Raw genomic sequence first — 20,050 nt, 5'->3', positions numbered from 1 at the left:
CCTGCTCAAGCTCAAGGTCAACTTCCTGCCCGAGATCATCACGCTCAGCAAGGAGGTGAGTAGCGCGGGAGAAGGGTGGCAAGGAGTGGCGTTTTGACGGGCGTTCAGGGGAGGGCTCCTGCTGCTGATTGTGATCAGCGTGTGATGTGTTCCTCATGGGCCTAACTTCAGGAAGTGTGATGTGTCAGGGCTGAGTCTGGCATGGAAACCCTGGTCGGTGGGCTGGTTCTGACTGTTGGCCGATAAACGAGCGTGGCGCGATGACCGTCCAGCACGCGGCCGCGTCTGACGACCGCTGATCGATCTTGACCCTGAACTTGACCGTACGGTGACGCTCACTGACGCCTGAGTGGCCGTTCGCCGCAGGTGCGCAACCTCAAGTGCCTCGGCTTCCGTGTGCCGCTCGCCATCGTAAACAAGGCGCACACGGCCAACCAGCTGTACCCGTTCGCCATCTCGCTGATCGAGAGCGTGCGCACGTACGAGCGCACCCTGGAGAAGGTGAGAGACGAGGGGTGGTCGAGGTGGCTCCCCGCGCGGGCCGCGCCGGGCGCTGTAGCGAACCCAGTGGCCTCCATGCTCGCCGGTGGGTGCCGCCGACGTCTGTGCTGGTGGCATTTTTATGACGAAAGTGCACAGATGGCGCTCGAGGTGGCGCCACCGTGGTGACTCGGCTGTGAGATGCGCCGCTGCCATGGGTACACCGCCGAGTCCCTAGGTGGGAGGTGGCTGGTTCGAGGTGTTTATCTGGTTGCTTACAGTTTACCGTCGATGATAGGTGACCTCTCTCACTCTGACGCCATTCACGTCCTTTGTAAAGTCGTCGGCGGATATCTGGTGGGCTCCCGGCCACCTTGTTAGACGTGTCCACCACGTGAGCCGTGTGGGGTGGGGGCTAGACCCTCCCATGGCTGCGCAGTCCCGGCGTCTCGTTGTGCGCGCGGGCTCTGGCTATGACCATGACGCACCGCCGGCTCTCGGCAGATGGAGGATCGCCCCAGCGTGCAGCTGCTGGTGGCCGGGCTGCGGCGCGACTCTCAGGGCCTGATCGCCGAGGGCACCCAGCTGGTCTGGGAGTCCTACAAGCTGGACCCCTACGTGCAGCGCTTCGCCGACGCCACATTCAACTTCCAGGAAATGGTGGACGACCTGCTGATCATTCAAGACCAGATCGACATGGACATCAGGTATCGCTCGATTATGTATACGGTTTTGCGCCGCCGCGCCGCACCCACCCGCCTGTTCTGTCCTCTTTAGATTTCTTGCCGGCTATCCGTGACAGTTTTGTCGTGACCTATGGCTGCAGTGGCCAACTCTGCTGTTGACGCCGTGCTCAGTCTGCGCCCCCCTCGCGCAGCATCGTGTCACTCATTCGGATGGCCAGGTTACCACAGCGCACCACTCACCGCGAACATAGCAGGGTTTGAAGCAAAGCGGGCGGGACGCGTGCGCCCGCACTGAATGTACGTGCGCATGCGCACCGCCCGCTCGGTCGTACCGAGTGGACAATGGACGGCGGGCGTCCGCGTAGGCACCGGCGCTGAGGCATGCGAGCGCAGTACTTTGATGGCGCTGAGCCGCTGGGTGCGTCGAGACGAAGCCGTGCACTGACGAGTGACGGGTGGTGTCGACGTGGGCCGTGTAACCGCTGTCCGGCGGGTGCGGCGCACTAACGCCTCCCGGCGCCGCAGGCTGCTCGAGTCGTGCCCGTACTCGCACGCCACGTTCGCGGAGATCCTGAACAAGATCCAGAAGGCCATCGACGACCTGAGCCTGCACCAGTACAGCAACCTAGGCACCTGGGTCAGCCGGCTGGATGAGGCTATCGAGCAGCGACTGGCCAATAGGTGCGTCGCAGGGCCACGGCTGGGGTCACGGGGTCACAGTGTTGCGGCCGAGGTCACAGATGGGCTACAGAGTCATGACTGGGGTCACAGCAGGGTCACAGAGTCACGACTGGAGTCACAGGGATAGTGGGGCTACCTCAGCTCAGAGCGGCCATAGCATCACACAGATATCACGCGCACGCACACGCACAAGCACAAGCACACGCACGCACACGCACAAGCAACGCACAAGCACAAGCACAAGCACAACACAAGCGCAAACGCACCACACAAGCGCAAACGCACACACACAAGCGCAAAACGCACACCACACAAGCGCAAACGCGCGCGCGCGCGCGCGCACACACACACACACACACACACACACACACACACACACACACACCACACCACACACACACACGCACGCACGCACGCACGCACACGCACACGCACGCGCGCACGCACACGCACACGCACACAGACACACGTACACACACACGCGCGCACGCACGCATTATCACCATGGGGTCGATTGTGTCGGTGTCGTGCTTTCTTCCCTACTTACGAAGAAGCTCCACCGTTGCTGACCTTCCATCCCACGTACCGCGTCATCAGGGTGGCGCCGTCCGTGGGCTGACCGTGCCTTGACCCCGGCTCTCGGTGACGCTGACCTCTGCTGCGGCAGGCTCCAGGCCGGCATCCAGGCGTGGACTGCGGCCCTGCTCGGCAGGAAAGAGGACGTCGACACCAGTATGGACACGGAGCCCGTGGTGCCCGTCAGCAAGCCGGGCGGCGATCCGGCGGTGAGTGTGGCATCGCATCAATGATCCCGAGTCGACGCCGGCCGTGTCGCCCGGCGGCGCAGGCAGACGGCAGAGGCCGCTTGTGTTTCTGCATGAGGGGGGGGGGGGGGGGGCGCTGCTCGCCGAGGGTGTGGAGCGGTGTGTGACGGCGGCCTCTCTGTCCGTCGACTGTGTCTGCCCGCCTCTCTGTCTGTCGCGAGTGTTGTAGCGCCGGAGCCGGCCGTGTGTCGCGGCCCTCTCTGTCGTGACTGTCCTGTCTGCCCGCCTCTCTGTCTGTCGCGAGTGTTGTAGCGCCGTGGATCGGCCGTGTGTCGCGGCCCTCTCTGTCCGTCGACTGTCTGTCTGCCCGCCTCTCTGTCTGTCGCGAGTGTTGTAGCGCCGTGGGCCGGCCGTGTGTCGCGGCCGCGTCTCTGTCCGGCTGTGTGCGCGCCAGTGTGCGGGGCGCCCAGTGGCGGCCGGCTGCTCGCTGGCTGCTGATGAGTGTACACCGCGGCAGCCGCGCACCGCCGGCGTCTGACCGCACCCCCGGCCGCCCGACAGATCAGCGAGATCGTCCACGAGCTGCGCATCACCTACAACAACCTGCACCTGCACCCGGCCGTGCAGGAGGCGCGGAGTCAGATTCTGCAGCAGCTGTTCGCCTGGCAGAACATCATCATCACGCTGAGCCGGATCCAGTCCAGCCGGTACCAGGTGAGGCGCCGGTACCGGGTGGGGCGCCGGCACCAGGTGGGGCGCCGGTACCAGGTGAGGCGCCGGTACCAGGTGGGGCGCCGGTACCAGGTGAGGCGCCGGTACCAGGTGGGGCGCCGGTACCAGGTGAGGCGCCGGTACCAGGTGAGGTGCCGGTACCAGGTGGGGCGCCGGTACCAGGTGAGGCGCCGGTACCAGTGTGAGGGCGCCGGTACCAGGTGAGGTGAGATCCAGTCCGCCGGTACCGGTACCAGGTGAGGCGCCGGTACCAGGTGGGGCGCCGCCACCAGGTGGGGCGCCGGTACCAGGTGAGGCGCCGGCACCAGGTGGGGCGCCGGTACCAGGTGAGGTGAGGATCCAGTCCAGCCGGTACCAGGTGGGGCGCCGGTACCAGGTGAGGCGCCGGTACCGGGTGGGGCGCCGGTACCAGGTGGGGCGCCGGTACCAGGTGGGGCGCCGGTACCAGGTGGGGCGCCGGTACCAGGTGGGGCGCCGGTACCAGGTGGGGCGCCGGTACCAGGTGGGGCGCCGGTACCAGGTGGGGTCCGGTACCAGGTGGGGCGCCGGTACCAGGTGGGGCGCCGGTACCAGGTGGGGCGCCGCCGCGTGTCGCTCGGGACCGGGGAGCGGCCGAGGCGGATTGGCGGCGCGGGGCGGTCTCCGGGGCAGACTACGACGTTTGGGAAACGACCACATACAGTGCACCGTGGTGAGGTGGGCCGCCGGTCTGAACTTGCCATGATAGTGAAGTGATGCTCCTGGCATTTTCAGATTATGGAAGGCAAAGTTACGGCTAAATTCGCTGGAGGGGATAATGGTGGTACCAATAATGGATGAAACTGGCAGTGGTTTTTTATGTGCTTGCACTGCAATTATGCACATGTTCACTTAACCCCAAACATGCAAACTTTGGAACCCAGCCATTTTGAGTGAAATGGTTGAATGGTTCCATCAATGGCGGGCGGCGCGTGTCTGCCTGCCAGAGGCTCGCACCCGATACAGACCCGTGGTGACACGTCGTCTCAAGTTACGGTGGTTTGATTGATTGTGTGGAGGAGGTGGTTAATGTCACGCATTGATTGAAAATGGCCTGTACATTGGTTCAGCGGTCTGTTGTCTCCACTGCTGGTGCCGAGCCCCCGCAGCTTGAGCTGCTCGTTAGCGTGCTGGTTACGCTGCCCGTGACCTGCTGAGGCTCTCGTCCTGACGCCGCCACGCTTTCCCTCAGGTGCCGAGCCCCGCAGCATCAGCTGCCCGTTAGCGTGCTGGTTACACTGCCCGTGACCTGCTCGTGCTGACGCCGCCGGGCTTTCCCGCAGGTCGGCGTCACCAAGAGCGACGCGCCCACCAGCTACAAAAGGCCTGCTGAAGAAGATGCCGGACTTAAGTCCGTCACATCGGCCCGCATACGAGGGCCATGGAGAACATCTACAGACAGGTGAGGGCGCCGAGAGGTGGGGTCCCTCGCCGAGCTGCGGGGGGGTCCACGCCCCCGTCCGGCCCGGCTCGGAATTGCGCGGGGCATCGGGGGGCCGGACGCGGGTGCAATCCTGAGCTCGGTCGCTCTGCTCGCCACCGTCGCCGACGGCGCGCGAACGGCTGAGGAGGGCGATTGGTGTCCCAACATCGACTAACCTGATGCTTTGTGGGTTGGTCATGCGGTCTTGATTTCTGCACGTGTGTCGACTGCAGATACGCTGCCTTGTCCATCTCACGCGGCGTCGCTGCGTCAGATGACAACGGAGCCGGCGTCTCGGTGCCAGCGCGTTGCCTTGGTCCGGTCGAGAGACCGTGTCGGTATGAGCACAGACGTGCCTGCGTGGAGTCGACTGCAGCGTCGCCACTCCCCCGCCTGCCGCCGCTGGCAGGCGACCGGGCCGCTCCGTTAGCTGGCGGAGCTACGCGTGTGCGGACTGTGTGGGTTGGTTGCGCCGCCGGCCCGAGCGTGGGCCGAGCGTAACGCCTCCGGCCGCATCGCTCCGCAGATCAACAGCTACGTCGGCGAGTGGCTGTCCTACCAGAAGCTGTGGGACCTCAACAGCGATCTGATCTTCAACCATCTGGGAGACGACGGTCAGCTTGTGGATGGCCTGCGCCGAGGAGATGAAGTGAGGCGCGGTCATGTGCGGGGATCATCGGCTGGCGGTGCCACCTTGTGCCGAGAGGGCGGTGCTGTGAATAATCCTCCAACACCGTGCGATGTTCCATTTCAGAATACTCCGTTTCTACGCGGACTCAGTAGAGCCTTTGCTGTAATATCTTTCGGCACACTAAGCGTAGGCGTCCGTTTACCATTTCACGTGTCGGTTGCCTTCTGTCATTGTCTGGCACGAAGAAAGCTGTGAATGTTTTTCGTTGCTAAGGCCGTGGTCGTTCACCTGTTCGCCGCCGTTCACCAAAAAGCCGTTCGTTTCGCTCACCTAGCGCCCTCGCCGCGCCCCGCCAGGAAGCGCCGCGCCACGTTCGACACGTCTGAGACGCGGGCGCGCCTTCGGCCCCGTCATCATCGACTACGGCAAGGTGCAGTCCAAGGTGTCGCTCAAGTACGACGCCATCCACAAGGACGTGCTCAGCAAGTTCGGTTCGCTGCTCGGCAACCAGATGACGAAGTTCCACGCCACCGTCTCCAAGGTGAGGCTCCGCCGCCGGCGGCCAGCGCTTCGGGGCGTGGGTGTTGGGAACGGTAGGCTAAGGAGGTTATGTGCAGCTGGTGGGAGCGAGAGGCAAGCGAAGCGTTTAGTTGGGCTGAGACGTGACGCAGACATCAAGCATCTTCAGTACTCTGAGCAGTTCGTTGTTGCCGACTGTTTGTTCCACTGGCCATCCTGCCGTCTGTCAAGGACGATCATATTAGATATAACACATCCCTGAAGTGCTGCGACACTGGCGGACTGGCTCCGGTTCCGTCGCAGCAGAGCTCTGACTGCATCGGCGGTCGCCCAGATGATCGGGGATGCTCACTGCTATCACCTTTGCGTGCGTCTGCCGCGTAACGAGCACTGCCCGATGCACCGTCCGGCAGTCTCGCAACGACATGGAGCTGCAGAGCATCGACGCGGCCAGCACCTCCGACGCCGTCACTTTCATCACCTACGTCCAGTCGCTGAAGCGGCAGATGAAGCAGTGGGAGAAGGAGGTGAGTACCGCTGGCGCGGCTGGCGGCGCCATCCGGCCAGTTTAAAAACTCTTGGTGGGGACTGCAACTTAAGCTTTTTTACTGGCTTTCGGTGTGAAATGGAACAGGGGCAAGCGGCTCGAAATGTTGGTAGAGCTTGCCTGCTGGCGTCCTTGTGTGGGTTTCCCTTCCGGCGTAAAGTTTCGGTTAGAGCGGCGCCGGAAGCACGCTCTCGCTTTATGGCAAGCCGCATTGGTATCGGTCTGCCAACCTAACAGCGCACGTCCTGCCGTGCCTGCCCGTCGCGAGCGGGGGTCGACCCTCGTCGAGTCGGCGTCGGCGGCGACCCCGTGACCGGAGCGTGACCCGTCGTGACCCGCCGCCAGGTGGAGCTGTACAAGGACGGCCAGTGCATCCTGGAGCGGCACCGATTCCAGTTCCCCGCAGAATTGGCTGCACGTGGATAACATCGAGGGCGAGTGGGGCGCCTTCAACGAGATCATCAAGCGCAAGGACTCGAGCATCCAGGCACAGGTGGCCAGCCTCCAGATGAAGATCGTGGCCGAGGACAAGGTGGTGGAGGCGCGCACCAACGACTACCCTCAGTGAGTGGCGGCGCCGCCCGCGAGACGAGCGGTGGCCGGCCCAGTGGCCGTGTCCGAGGGGGTTCTTCTGAAACTTACTCAAGTTACTGCTCGCCTAATACACTTGGTGAAACGCTGGCAGCCGGACCCTCCCGTCAGGAGAAGAGTGGAAGGACCAGAAGCTGTCACCGTACAGGCCACCTGAGGCGCCTGTATGATGACAGGGGCAAAGGTCGGTGTGTGACTGCCCCGCCCCCCTCCGCAGACGAGTGGGAGAAGCAGAAGCCGGTCGAGGGCCACCTCCGTCCGGGGGAGGCACTGCAGCAGCTGCAGCTCTCGGAGGCGCGCCTGCAGCGGCTCAAGGAGGAGCGTGACAACGTGAGCCGGGCCAAGGAGGCGCTGGAGCTGGGAGACGCCGTCGCCTCGGCCGCCGACGACCGGCTGGCCGTCGCCTTCGAGGAACTACACGATCTGAAGGTGGGCTACAACACGTTTTGTTGGCACAAGAGCATTCCTAATTGCACTGGTATGGCAGCAATGCCTTGTGCCAGAAGCTACCGCTCCAGCCCATGTTCGGTTTTGCCTTAATATATCCGGCGAAGCTTACAAATGATCCGGTGAGCGGTGTGGATTCGTGATCATGGTGCTGTGTAGCGTTGAGCACTGTTGTGACTGTTTGACGACGATGAGCTGACATGCTGCGCGTGGTGGCCAGGGCGTTTGGTCCGAGCTGAGCAAGATCTGGGAGCAGCTGGACGAGATCAAGGAGAAGCCCTGGCTGAGCGTGCAGCCGCGCAAGCTGCGCCAGCAGCTGGACGCGCTGCTGACGCAGCTGAAGGAGCTGCCGACCCGGCTGCGCCAGTACTCGTCCTATGAGTACGTCAAGAAGGTGCTCCAGGGATACGCCAAGGTAGGCGGAGCGAACGGTGCGCGGAGGCCGTCCAGTGGACTCCTGGGGTGGGGAAGAGGGGGGGGGGGGGCGTCGGCGTGTCGAGCTCAGGCCGTTCTTACGTCAATGGTGGCCAGTCGAACTTAGCCGACCATGGTCAATTTGTCTTTCAAAATGCTCTCCTTAGATGCAAGCTGCTAGGTATGTTGTTTATGTATGCTATGCTATATGCAGTTTTGTTGTTTCTTGTCACGCCATGTGCAGTGCATGTGTGCTCATGCAGTCACAGATGGCACGCACGAGTTGTCTGTGTATGACAGCGCTGAGGTGTGCGGTCGGGCGCTCGCCACTATGGAGTGTGGCCTTCCGCCGCTTTGAGATGCCATCGCTGGCCCTGTGCCCGGCGCTCGGGTGACCGCACTGACACTCCGCCCTGCTGGCAGGTGAACATGCTGATCGTGGAGCTGAAGTCGGATGCGCTAAAGGAGCGGCACTGGAAGCAGCTGCAGCGACAGCTCCGCGTGCGCTGGGTGCTGAGCGAACTGACGCTGGCTCAGGTCTGGGACGTGGACCTACAGAAGAACGAGCACATCGTCAAGGACGTGATTCTGGTGGCGCAGGGCGAGATGGCGCTCGAGGAGTTCCTCAAGCAGGTCAGGCCGCCCGCCTGGGTCACCAGCTCTGGGATGAACTTGAAGGGATGCGGAAGCCACGAGGCTTAGGCAGCTCCGTTTGTGGTCTCAAGATTTTCTATCCAGCCATGAAATCGTTTGATGTTGATTTTTTTTCGCTGTTCAAATGTCGATTGGACATTTCCGTTCACCCTTGCAAGCTTGACATGTTAACTGTTCTTGACGTGCGCGTAGTGTTCGAATGCCGCCATTCCACGGTGTTGGCGCGTGTGTTTCAATGAATAGCCCGTTAATAATGGGGAGGCGACGCTCATGCCCGCGCGGCGCGGTCGGCTCCGCGGTATTTTATCCGGCCGAGACCGCTGAACGCCTTCCCACGTGACCGTCAGGTGCGTGACTGCTGGCAAACGTATCAGCTGGAGTTGATCAACTACCAGAACAAGTGCAAGCTGATCCGCGGCTGGGACGACCTCTTCACCAAGGTCAAAGAGCACATCAACTCGCTGGCAGCCATGAAGCTATCGCCCTACTACAAGGTGAGGCGCGCCGCACCAAGTCCCCGATATTCGTCGTGGCGCGCGGTTGGTGGCGTTTCGCCGCACCCCACAGACAATTGACGTCCAGATCTCGCGGGAGCGGTCGCTGAGAACTGATCGAGGATGGGTTGGCACAGTTGCTGCGGGGCACGTGAGTCCGGCGGTGTAGTGTCGCCCGACGTGGCCGTGCTGCGGTGCTGCCGTGTGACAGGGTAAGGACGCTGACCTGAGGTGACCCTCCGTGCCCCCCCCCCCCCCCCCCGCCAGGTGTTTGAGGAGGACGCCGTGGCCTGGGAGGAGAAGCTGAACCGCGTGGATGCCACGTTCGACGTCTGGATCGTGGTGCAGCGGCGCTGGGTCTACCTGGAGGGCATCTTCTCCGGCAGCTCCGACATCAAGACCCTGCTCCCTGTCGAGACGTCGCGCTTTGCCAGCATCAGGTGGGTCGTGGTCGAGGCTGGTTCGAAGGCAACTCATAGTCACTTGACTGCGGGTCGCGGCGTTTGAAACCTCGTGGGATTCACTGGGCTCGTTGTCGACTGCCAGATGCTGATTACCAGCTGTGTTACGGTGGACAACGGCTGGCTGAAGTGGTGAAAATGACTAAAAAATCAACATTTGTGCATGATTTCAAGCTGAGAACGACGTGGCTAACGCAGGACGAATCTGTGGGTGACTCAATAAGCGCGTTGTCTGTCCCGGCTCCGTCTGCCCACCTGCTCTACGTTCTGTATTCCAACGCGCTCTGTACGAGGACCGCCGCCCTCGTCCAGAGCTGTCACCTGCTCAGTGCTGGTGTGTGGGATCGCTGAGAACGCCGCCCCGCTCGCAGTACCGAGTTCCTGACGCTGATGAAGAAGGTGACCAAGTCGCCGATGGTGCTGGACGTGCTCAACATCCAGGGCGTGATGCGCTCGCTGGAGCGACTGGCCGACCTGCTCGGCAAGATCCAGAAGGCGCTCGGAGAGTACCTGGAGCGCGAGCGCTCCAGCTTCCCCCGGTGAGAGACGAGGCGCTGGCGTGCCGCCACCGAACGGAAACGTCTTTGGAAGTCGCATGGAACTGTTAGGCGGTTAGTTATGGCGTAGTTAGATTTTGCGCGCAAGCGGAGACTAAACATGTTCATTTGGCATCACGTGTTTACACTCATTTGCTGCGGAGATATGCCGTAACACGTTAACGCTGACTGTGCAATTCTGACGCGCTAGAGGTCGATGGTTGTCGGAAGAGGGGGGGGGGGGGGGGGGGAGGGGCATGAGGGCGTGATAACGATATGGAAATAATTGTGGTCATGATGCTTCACCTCCGTCTCCAATGTGTCAGTATTTTTACCGTTCGCTGACGAGTACAGCGCGTGATAGTCGTGCACGTGGCGTGGCTGGCCGCTATGGCGCGATCCCTGTCCTCATGGCGGTCACTGCTGCCCAGGATGCCCTGTCTCGCCGCGGCACCGTCTCGCGCGGCTGCCCCCTCCCCTTGGTGACGGGTCACAGGACCTTCGGCTGACCGGGCCCCGCCGGCGCCTCCAGCTTCTACTTCGTCGGTGACGAGGACCTGCTGGAGATCATCGGCAACAGCAAGAACATCCCGCGCCTGCAGAAACACTTCAAGAAGATGTTCGCCGGCATCGCGGCCATCCTGCTTAACGAGGAGAACACCGAGATCCGCGGCGTGGCCTCGCGCGAGGGCGAAGAGGTAGGTGGAGAGCCGCCAGTGTCGCCGGGCGCGGCTGGGGTGCGGAGACGGCGCCGGCTGCTGCCGCGCCGCTGTGGTGGCGCGGTTAGCGCACGCGCGGTGGCCAGATGGGACTCCAGTCAACGCCCCTGTGCACGGGGCTGTGGCGAAACGCTCGAGATATTTTGCCCCAGGTCTTGAGTCGAATCTTTTCTCGAAACGCTTCCGACAAGGCCTTTCACCGTCCAGCACATCCCTGGCCTCCCATCACAGGCATATGGCTGCCACGTATCGCCGCATCTTTGCGATACGCGCAGTCGTGCGGTGATGATCACTTGCGCGGCCTATTTGACGGCGCGCACATGCGCACCCGTTTGTGAGAGCCGAGTACGCGTAGCATGTGGGACGCGCACCTGCCCGCATGCGCACTCGTCTATCGACGCATACTGGCGCATTTAAATGCGCCCTTGTCTCCACACTTCCGTATCCATGCGTGAACTCGCCACGCCATGCACTTTTCACTAGGTGAACTAGTTTGTTTGAGGGCCTCAGTCTTCCCGCATGCGTATTTCATGTCAGGTTGTTTTCCTGCTGCGTGTTGTAGGCATGCTCTTGTTGATGTCACGGTTTGACTGCAGTGAAGTGGCCAGAATTGGTTGCGACGACGGTTGCTGAGGTGCTCATCAGCGGGGCTGGCTCGTAGTGGTATAATATTCAACAATATGTCACTGAGAGGCCCATTGTTCTCGCAATGTTACATCGCTGTCGCGTGTGGTGGTGACGTGGTGGTGTTCCCTTGGAGCGGCGCTCTCAGACGCCCTTTCGCCCTCTCTTTTTCTCTCTCGCGCCACCGAGATTGTAAGTCGGCGCCGCGCCGTTCGCCGCCCGCCAGCCGAGCTTGCGAGACCAGACCCGTGCGCCGGCTCGCGTCGCCAGCACGGTCCCGCTACAGCGCACGCTCGCCGCTGCTGCCCCCCCCCCCCCCCCCCCCCCCACACACACACACACCGCACCGCCGCGCCGCCGCTGTCAGCACGGTCCCGCTACGGCACACGCTCGCGGCAGTTCCTCCCCCCCCCCCCCACCGCAGCGCTGATGGTCCGACCCCCTCGCCTCTGCTCAGACAGCGAGCATACGCTGAGCCTAGTAGCTAGGCGTGATGCCATTGGCGCTTAACGGCACCCTTCGTCGCTGAGGTTAGAGGGCGCCGCCTCCCTCTTGCCCTGGCAGGAAGGGCCAATAGGGGAGGAGCCAGGCTTTGAACCCCGGGGAAGAGGAAGCAACTGGGACGTTGGAGTGTACAGTTTGGCTGGGTCGGTCTGTCCGTGTGGCCGGATCTGGCGGAAGCTCTAGTGACGCTTTGTTCGCCGAGTTGTATGGAGCGCCACTAGATGGCATTGCGGACACGCCACTCGAATGGGGTGGCGTGCCACTACGGTCGGGTGTTGACTTCCATCCGCGCTCTCGGGGGCTTCACCAACACTCATAGGTGTTGAGCATGTCATTGGATACCCGTAGGCGTTCAGTCACAGATGTGCTGTCGAAAACACAGCATCTTACCCTCCTTGCTCGTGGTAGAGTTCTACCTACCGTCATTGGCTGGGTAGACACCGTTTGAGGGGCAGGTTGTGGCGAACCCTGTCGTTGCTATTCTGGCAGCATGCGAATTGCATGTTTGATGTTATGAATTATTCACACTCGTGTGGCATGTTGGCAGTGTGCACCGCATTTACAACCCTGTTACTGCAGGCAAAATATATGAGAAAAGCTAAGTTAAATCAGATGAGGCATGCAAGCTAATGGCTCCCAGATGCTCTGTGCGTGAGGCATGCACACAGACCAAATGTTATGTGGTGGCGCCCTTGATATCCAGGTGTTCTAAGAATCGCAAATGTGTTAGGCTGAGTGGCGAGCTTCTGCTTTGTTGGTTTGGAAGAAAGGTTGACATCTTATTGTGCCGTTGTTTAATGAAAGGTTTGCACATGTATCATCGCTAATGCATGTCTTGCGAAAGTTGAAGGATTTAGACTCACAGGGATGGTGCTCGTGTCCAATTTCTAACAGTCCCAAGCTGCGTTCTATGTAGATTTGCACACAGGCCAATGATGCGAACAATGTGCTCATCATTCGCATCCGTCCATTGCGGTGATCCCTCCCCTAGCGTCTGTCGATCCCGCCATGGGTGGAGCCAGGTCACCTAGGCACTTCTTCCCGAACACATGACAGGCTCCCAAAAGGCTGGCCGCTCCCCCTCCCCCCCTCCCCCCTGTCTTTTCTACCGGCCTGGGTGGCCTGTGGCCGCTTCCCTGATCTGTGTCTCCCAGCCATCCGTTGGGTGGGGCCGGATCAGAGAGCCGCACCGCGTGACCTGCGCGCTGCTCGCGCTGCCGCTCACCCCTGAGGTCAGCTGACCCCCTTCTGGCAGCGCTGACACCGCCGGACCCCGCCGGACCGCGACTGACCTCCGTCTGATCCCGCCTGACCCCCGCCTGACCGCAGCTGACCCCCGCCTGACCTAGCCTGACTGAGGTTAGCCCCAGCTAACCCAACCTGGCCCCGAATGACCTAACCTGACCCTGCCTGAGCCAGCCTGACTGCAGCTGACTCCCGACTGGCCTTGCCTGACCCGGCCTGAGCGCAGCTGACCCCGGCCGCCAGGTGATCTTCGAGAAGCCGATCGTGATTGCCGAGCACCCCAAGATCAACGAGTGGCTGAGCGCCGTGGAGCGCACTATGATGAGCACGCTGGCGGCCGGGCTGGCGCGCTCCATCATCACGCTGCGCGAGTGGATGGCGGGCCCGCGAGCCACCGCCGACTTCATGACCTGGTGCGACGGCTATCAGGTACGCCAGGGCGCCGGGCGGGCTGGAACGCTCGACGCCTCTCACTGTCTGGTTTGTGCGCTGGCCTGTGTCCAACTAATCGGGAGCTGGTTTGGCTGTGCCTAGGTGACATATGGGGCTGGCCAGTGGAGGAATGCACGTTCAAACGGGGCCCAGTTGGGCTCCACGTTGCATGCCGACCGATGTCAGGCTCTCCCTGCGTGTGCCGTTACCGCTTGTCTGTGTCCTCACCTGCTGCTCGTAATCTTTGCTCCGCGCCCGGTCCTGCCTTCAACCCTTCGTCCGTGTCCGATTCGTACGTAAACGTGTCTCGGCCGGCTCCACGGAGGGAGGAACTGTTGGCGGCGTCTGTCCGCGCCCGCCGCACTGTTCCCTGGCCGCTCGGCGACAGCCGGCGCCCGGTCCCGCTCTGACGCCGCCCGTCCGCGCCCGCCGCACTGTTCCCTGGCCGCTCACCGACAGCCGGCGCCCGGTCCCGCTCTGACGCCGCCCGTCCGCGCCCGCTCGGCACCGGTCCCGCTCTGACGCCGCCCGTCCGCGCCCGCTCGGCACCGGTCCCGCTCTGACGCCGCCCGTCCGCGCCCGCTCGGCACCGGTCCCGCTCTGACGCCGCCCGTCCGCGCCCGCTCGGCAGGCGCAGCTGGTGCTGCTGGCCGTGCAGACCTGGTGGACGGAGGAGGTGGAGACGGCGCTGGCCGGCCAGCCGGCCACCCAGCTGCCAGACGTGCTGCAGCGCGTGGAGGACATGCTGGGCATGCTGGCCGACTCGGTGCTGCAGGACCAGCCGCCGCTGCGCCGCGTCAAGCTCGAGCACCTCATCAACGAGTTCGTCCACAAGCGCACCGTCCTTCGCGGCCTCGTCAACAATAAGGTGGGGTGGCTGGCGTGCCACGCCAGGGGAGGCTCTGGCAACAGCAGAGACGTCGGGTCGCGGGGTAGGCTGGTGTAACGTGCACAGCGACCGACGCCGGCGTGACGTGACGGAAAACTTAGTGTTGATGTAGAGTTAGGTGTACCTTTGATACATCTTTAAGAGTACTCACGGGCACTTAGCACTCAATGGCTTGCATTCAGGTTTGAGATAAATTACGTTTCTGTACCAGGCAATTTACTCACTGACCACTATTTTACTTCCAGGAAAGGTTACCATAATTGAATGCATGGATGCGATGCGTTCAGAATAAAGCAGCATTATGCGCATTGCAGACTACTTCTTGATTGGTTAATAAGTTCATGTTCTTCCGATCGGACGTCGCGCCATGCGAGGTCGAGCCGGCGGCAGTACCGTACAGTCTTCCACGCCGTCACCGTCCTCTGCCGGCCGGCAGGTGGATTCGCCCAAGGCGTTCGACTGGCTGCGCTGCATGCGCTTCTACTGGGACTCGAAGCAGGCGGACCCGCTGCGCCAGCTGAGCATCCACATGGCGAATGCGCGCTTCCCGTACGGCTTCGAGTACCTGGGCGTGCAGGAGCGGCTCGTGCAGACGCCGCTGACGGACCGCTGCTACCTGACGATGGCGCAGGCCCTGCAGGCCAAGCTGGGCGGCTCGCCATTCGGCCCGGCTGGCACCGGCAAGACGGAGTCGGTGAAGGCGCTCGGTAACCAGCTGGGCAAGTTCGTGCTCGTCTTCAACTGCGACGAGACGTTTGACGTGCAGGCCATGGGTCGTATTCTGCTCGGCCTGTGTCAGGTGCGTGGGCCGGGGTCGCCTGGATCAGGGCAGAAGGATTCTGCTCGGCCTGGGTCAGGTGCGTGGGCCGGGGTCGCCTGGATCAGGGGAGAAGGATTCTGCTCGGCCTGTGTCAGGTGCGTGGGCCGGGGTCGCCTGGGACAGGGTAGAACGCGTCGTGTTTGTCCGCTGGCTGGTGCCGGATGATATGTTCTGGGGCGCGGCCGTTTAGCTGCGTTGATCGTTGCATCCCCTCTGTCGACGGCCACGCGGCAGCCACTGTACGGGGCGTGTGAGAGGCGAGAGGGCCGTGGGCCTGCTCCTTGAGTCGCGAATCACGTCTGCAGCCAGCGCCGGCTGCTGTCCGGCCGGCGCTGGGCCGAGACCACGGCGCCGCCGCCGATAGACCGTTGACGTCTTCACAATCTGGGGCTACCGTTGGACGCGCGTGCGATACCGCCAGGACGTGCGCTGAAGGCCCGGACGGCGTGTCAGTCGGCCCCGTCAGCCGGCCTGGAGCGGGCCGCGAGGCCAGGCTGTCCTGCCGGCGCCTCTCTGACCTGCCTGTGATCGGCTGCGCAGGTTGGCGCCTGGGGCTGCTTCGACGAATTCAACCGTCTGGAGGAGCGCATGCTGTCGGCCGTGTCACAGCAGATCCAGACCATCCAGGAGGCGCTCAAGGCGCAGGAGGAGTCCAAGGACAAGGGTGAGTGGCGCGGCAGTCGAACCGCGGCCGACTCTGTCAGGCCGACCCGCAGCCGACTCTGTCAGGCCGACCCGCAGCCGACTCTGTCAGGCCGACCCTCGGCCGACTCTGTCAGGCCGATCCGCGGCGGACTCTGTCAGGCCGACCCGCGGCCAACTCTGTCAGGCCGATCCGCGGCGGACTTTGTCAGGCCGACCCTCGGCCGACTCTGTCAGGCCGACCCTCGGCCGACTCTGTCAGTCTGACCTGCAGCCCACTCTGTCAGGCTGATCCGCGGCCAACTCTGTCAGGCCGACCTGTGGCTGACTGGCAGGCCGACCCGCGGCCGACTCTGTCAGGCCGACCCGCGGCGGACTTTGTCAGGCCGACCCTCGGCCGACTCTGTCAGGCCGACCTGTGGCTGACTGGCAGGCCGACCCGCGGCCAACTCTGTCAGGCCGATCCGCGGCGGACTTTGTCAGGCCGACCCTCGGCCGACTCTGTCAGGCCGACCCGCAGCCGACTCTGTCAGGCCGACCCTCGGCCGACTCTGTCAGGCTGACCTGCAGCCCACTCTGTCAGGCTGACCCGCGGCCAACTCTGTCAGGCCGACCTGTGGCTGACTGGCAGGCCGACCCGCGGCCGACTCTGTCAGGCCGACCCGCGGCCGACTCTGTCAGGCCGACCTGCTGCCGACTCTCTCAGGCCGACCCGCGACCGACTCTGTCAGGCTGACCTGCGCGTTGCAGCGGGCATCGGACCACAGCTGGTCTGTTGGTGCTGTCATTTTCAGCCATGCATGTTTGAGCGCTGAATCTTGCCGGAAAATAGCTGCAGCGTTTGGTGGTTTTGGACGCGCACTGAAAGAAAAGGGTGGCGTCCAAAAAGGGTCAGGTTTTTATGTGCCTACAAGGATCACTTGTGTGTTAAAGTAATGAATTTTTCGCCAGCATCGCGATATCCCTCCCCAATGAAAGGAGTTGGATTCCGAGGGCTTGCATAGTTATCCAGTAAATACATTAGACTCGAAGTGTAGCGTGCCGCTGTGGTGACCGGCCGGTGACGTTCTCTGCAGCGGTGCAGTCGATCGAGCTGGTGGGCCGGCAGACGACCGTCAGTCCGCAGATTGCCATCTTCATCACCATGAACCCCGGATACGCGGCGCGCTCCAACCTGCCCGACAACCTGAAGAAGCTGTTCCGCTCGCTGGCCATGACGCGACCCAACATGCAGCTGATCGCCGAAGTCACGCTCTTCTCACAGGGCTATCGCACGGCCGAGCGGCTCGCCAACAAGATCGTGCCGTTCTTCAGGTCAGCGGCACCAGCGGCGCTGCGCGGGTGGGGTGGGGTGTTGGCTCCGTCCGGCATCGCTGGGTGTCGCAGTGAGGGGGGACGCTCCTCCCTGTCCTCTTCTGACGTCCGCCTGGACCCCACGTCTGCTGCTCTGTCTCCAAAAATCCCGCATTTGCGGTATTGTTAAGCTGTGGTTGTTGCGTGTGCGCTTCCTCTGATGGTGTATGGCCGGAGCGGCCGCGTCTTGCCGTTCAGGCCGTGCCGTGTACCGTGTACCATGTGTGTGTGTGTGCGTGTGCGTGCGTGTGCGTGTTCCGAGGTCCGCCGCTGGCAGCCCGCCACCGCAGCCGTGACGCCGCTCGATCACATCTCGCCCCCCCCCCTCCCCACGCGCCCGCAGGCTCTGCGACGAGCAGCTCTCCAGTCAGAAGCATTACGACTTCAGCCTGCGCGCGCTCAAGTCGGTACTGGGCAGCGCTGGCATTGTCAAGCGCGATCGCATCACGCACATCAAGAAGCTGTTGACGGCGCAGAACCAGCCCGTGGACGAGGCTAACATCGCCGAGAACCTGCCCGAGCAGGAGGTCAGTTGGCGACGGCCGCGGGCGGCGCGCGGCGCCTGTCCAGGCTGGCTGATGGTACCCAGTCCCTTGGCGAGCGTGCTCCTGACAGAGCTGCCTGAGCCGCCGTGTCTGACGGGTGTCTCGGTCTGGCCGCCTCGGATTCTGTGCTGCTGGGCGTCATGGCTGGCGTGGGGGTGGCTGCCCGGGAAAGACGTGCTGTTAAACCCGCATCCGGCGTGTGAGGCGCCGCGACTTTGGGCTCCACCTGGTCAGGGCTCAGACACGCGTGGCGTTACGACCCTGGGTGAGAACTGTCGATTGCGTGCGGTCTCCTGTGCCATTCCTATTCTTTATATGTTGATTGGCACAGTCTTCTGCACCGCTTTATGGTGATGCTGACGTACGCCACCACGCCTGTGCAGCGTTTTCCTTCTTCTTCACTAGCATCGAATCATTGCCGTTCAGTTTCCCGGCGTCTTGCTTGCGCCGCCGTGTGACACTCACTGCTGGCTCGCGTGCCGCCAGATCCTGATCCAGTCTCTGTGCGAGACGATGGTGCCGAAGCTGGTGGCGGAGGACATCCCGCTGCTGTTCTCGCTGCTGTCGGACGTGTTTCCGGGCGTGGAGTACCAGCGGGCCGACATGGACGAGCTCAAGAAGCACATCCGCCAGGTGAGAGCCGCGCCGCCGCCGCCGCCCGTGGGTCGGCGCGCGCTCCGTCACATGGGCCGAACGGTCGCCCACTCGCTGACTGCGGCTCATCCGGGGAGGTCATGGTCTTGACGCTGAGAGGGCTCGACATAACTCGTCATCACTCTGCTGCCGTGCGTGCTTTAGCCGGCAGCACTTCTCCCGACGCCCTGTGCCCTTGTCAGGTCGAGCTTCTTTAAGCTGGCATTGTCCTGACCTGAGCTGCCGTTTCCGCCCCCCAGGTGTGCGGCCAGGAGTACCTGTCGTACGGCGAGGGGGAGGAGGCCGGCGCCGGCTGGGTGGAGAAGGTCAGTGCCGACTGCCGCCGCCGGGGCCGGTTCCAGTCCGTCGACCGAGCGGTGGGGGACGGCCGGGCGGGGGCGGGCACCCGGACCTGGACCGTGACCCTCTGGTCCGCCCTAGTGGCGGGGATACGCGTGAATGACGAGATAGGCGGTAGGGGCGTGTTTTACGTTTTGCGCACCTCAGCACCGTGTAAAGTTGTGCAGGAGCCGGCGGCCAAGAAGTGTGTTGTGTTCTTGGTGGAACCGGGCGCGTGTGGTTCTCGTGATGGAGCCGAGCTGGGTCGGCGCCCATACTCTAACCGGTGCCGCTGTCTCGTGGCGCAGGCCTACGCCGGCGAGACCTGGCTGGACAAGGTAAACGGTCGGCGCCGCCGCGCCGCTCCACGCATGCGCAGCGTAACCGCTTTGTAGCGCTGCACGGCCTCGTGTCGGGCGGCAGTGGTGCGCCGGCCGCCGCTCGCGGAGGTGGCCGGCGACCCCGCGCCGCTGTCTGGCTCGGCATGCCGCGGACAGCACGCGCTCGGACAGCGGACCCACTGACCGCTCCTGGTCCTCGCGGCGGTGATCGAATGGCGACTGGCCTGCTCGCGCTGGCGTTCGGGCTGGTAGCGCCGGGACGTCCCGCTGGCTTCGCGGTCTGTCTGCTGGTAGTGGAGGGAGTGCGCGGCGGTGGTCGCTGCCGGCGTTACAGCTGGCTCGCGGCGGACACCTGTTGTGCCCCTTGTGCCGCTGCTTCGGTGGCTGCTGATCACTGGCCGGCGTCACCACTCCTCGCGCTGGCTGTAACTGTCGGCTCCACCGAATCGCCGGTGGCTTTCGCCACTTTTCACGTGGTATCCGACGGATGCTCCAATCACAGGCTTCCCGGACTTCCTCCTCTCTGTCCGCTAAGCAGGGATTCGTAGGCTGCTCACACGTTAGACATGAAGTCGGCAACCACAATGGTTGCTACACGCTGTGTCGCGTTCAGGCCTGGGAATGAACTCCCAGGCTTGTGGCTTGGAAGCTGAATCTGAAGCCAAGACAATGACAGGAGGCCGAAGTCGAAGCCGAAACTAGCGACCTTGAAGGTTGGAACTGCGGAGCCCAAAGCTAGAAGCTTCGTAGCTGTAAAACGTGAAGCCGAATACGGAGGCGATGATTTCGAACTTTGGGTACACTTAGCCGAAGCCGAAGTCAGCGGCGCCGAATGTAAGAAATACGAGACCAAAGCCGAAGCTGTAGCCGAATCTAGTATGCAACG

At 62.9% G+C, this 20,050-nt stretch overlaps 1 protein-coding gene across 1 annotated transcript in view; it reads left to right on the top strand.

The window, feature by feature from the left end:
* Nucleotides 1–20,050, top strand: part of LOC119093518 (dynein heavy chain, cytoplasmic-like) — a 66,712-nt gene that overhangs the window by 19,489 nt on the left and 27,173 nt on the right. Inside the window, 31 exon segments of the mRNA XM_037216476.1 lie at nt 3–55; nt 367–501; nt 985–1,187; nt 1,692–1,847; nt 2,515–2,632; nt 3,173–3,325; nt 4,645–4,685; nt 4,739–4,763; nt 5,311–5,397; nt 5,399–5,433; nt 5,772–5,808; nt 5,810–5,956; nt 6,348–6,461; nt 6,827–6,886; nt 6,888–7,049; nt 7,295–7,501; nt 7,740–7,934; nt 8,357–8,566; nt 8,935–9,081; nt 9,349–9,521; nt 9,914–10,081; nt 10,611–10,776; nt 13,414–13,599; nt 14,234–14,470; nt 14,928–15,290; nt 15,852–15,975; nt 17,030–17,267; nt 17,650–17,833; nt 18,338–18,484; nt 18,745–18,810; nt 19,132–19,161. Of these exon segments, the coding sequence (XP_037072371.1) occupies nt 3–55; nt 367–501; nt 985–1,187; nt 1,692–1,847; nt 2,515–2,632; nt 3,173–3,325; nt 4,645–4,685; nt 4,739–4,763; nt 5,311–5,397; nt 5,399–5,433; nt 5,772–5,808; nt 5,810–5,956; nt 6,348–6,461; nt 6,827–6,886; nt 6,888–7,049; nt 7,295–7,501; nt 7,740–7,934; nt 8,357–8,566; nt 8,935–9,081; nt 9,349–9,521; nt 9,914–10,081; nt 10,611–10,776; nt 13,414–13,599; nt 14,234–14,470; nt 14,928–15,290; nt 15,852–15,975; nt 17,030–17,267; nt 17,650–17,833; nt 18,338–18,484; nt 18,745–18,810; nt 19,132–19,161 (4,367 nt within the window).

Source organism: Pollicipes pollicipes, unplaced genomic scaffold (assembly GCF_011947565.3).
Source record: "Pollicipes pollicipes isolate AB1234 unplaced genomic scaffold, Ppol_2.1 Scaffold_4002;HRSCAF=4701_pilon_pilon_pilon, whole genome shotgun sequence".
NCBI classification, from domain to species: domain Eukaryota; kingdom Metazoa; phylum Arthropoda; class Thecostraca; order Pollicipedomorpha; family Pollicipedidae; genus Pollicipes; species Pollicipes pollicipes.
The sequence above is the reverse complement of the archived record's forward strand: the minus strand, read 5'-3'. Positions and strand labels throughout refer to the sequence as shown.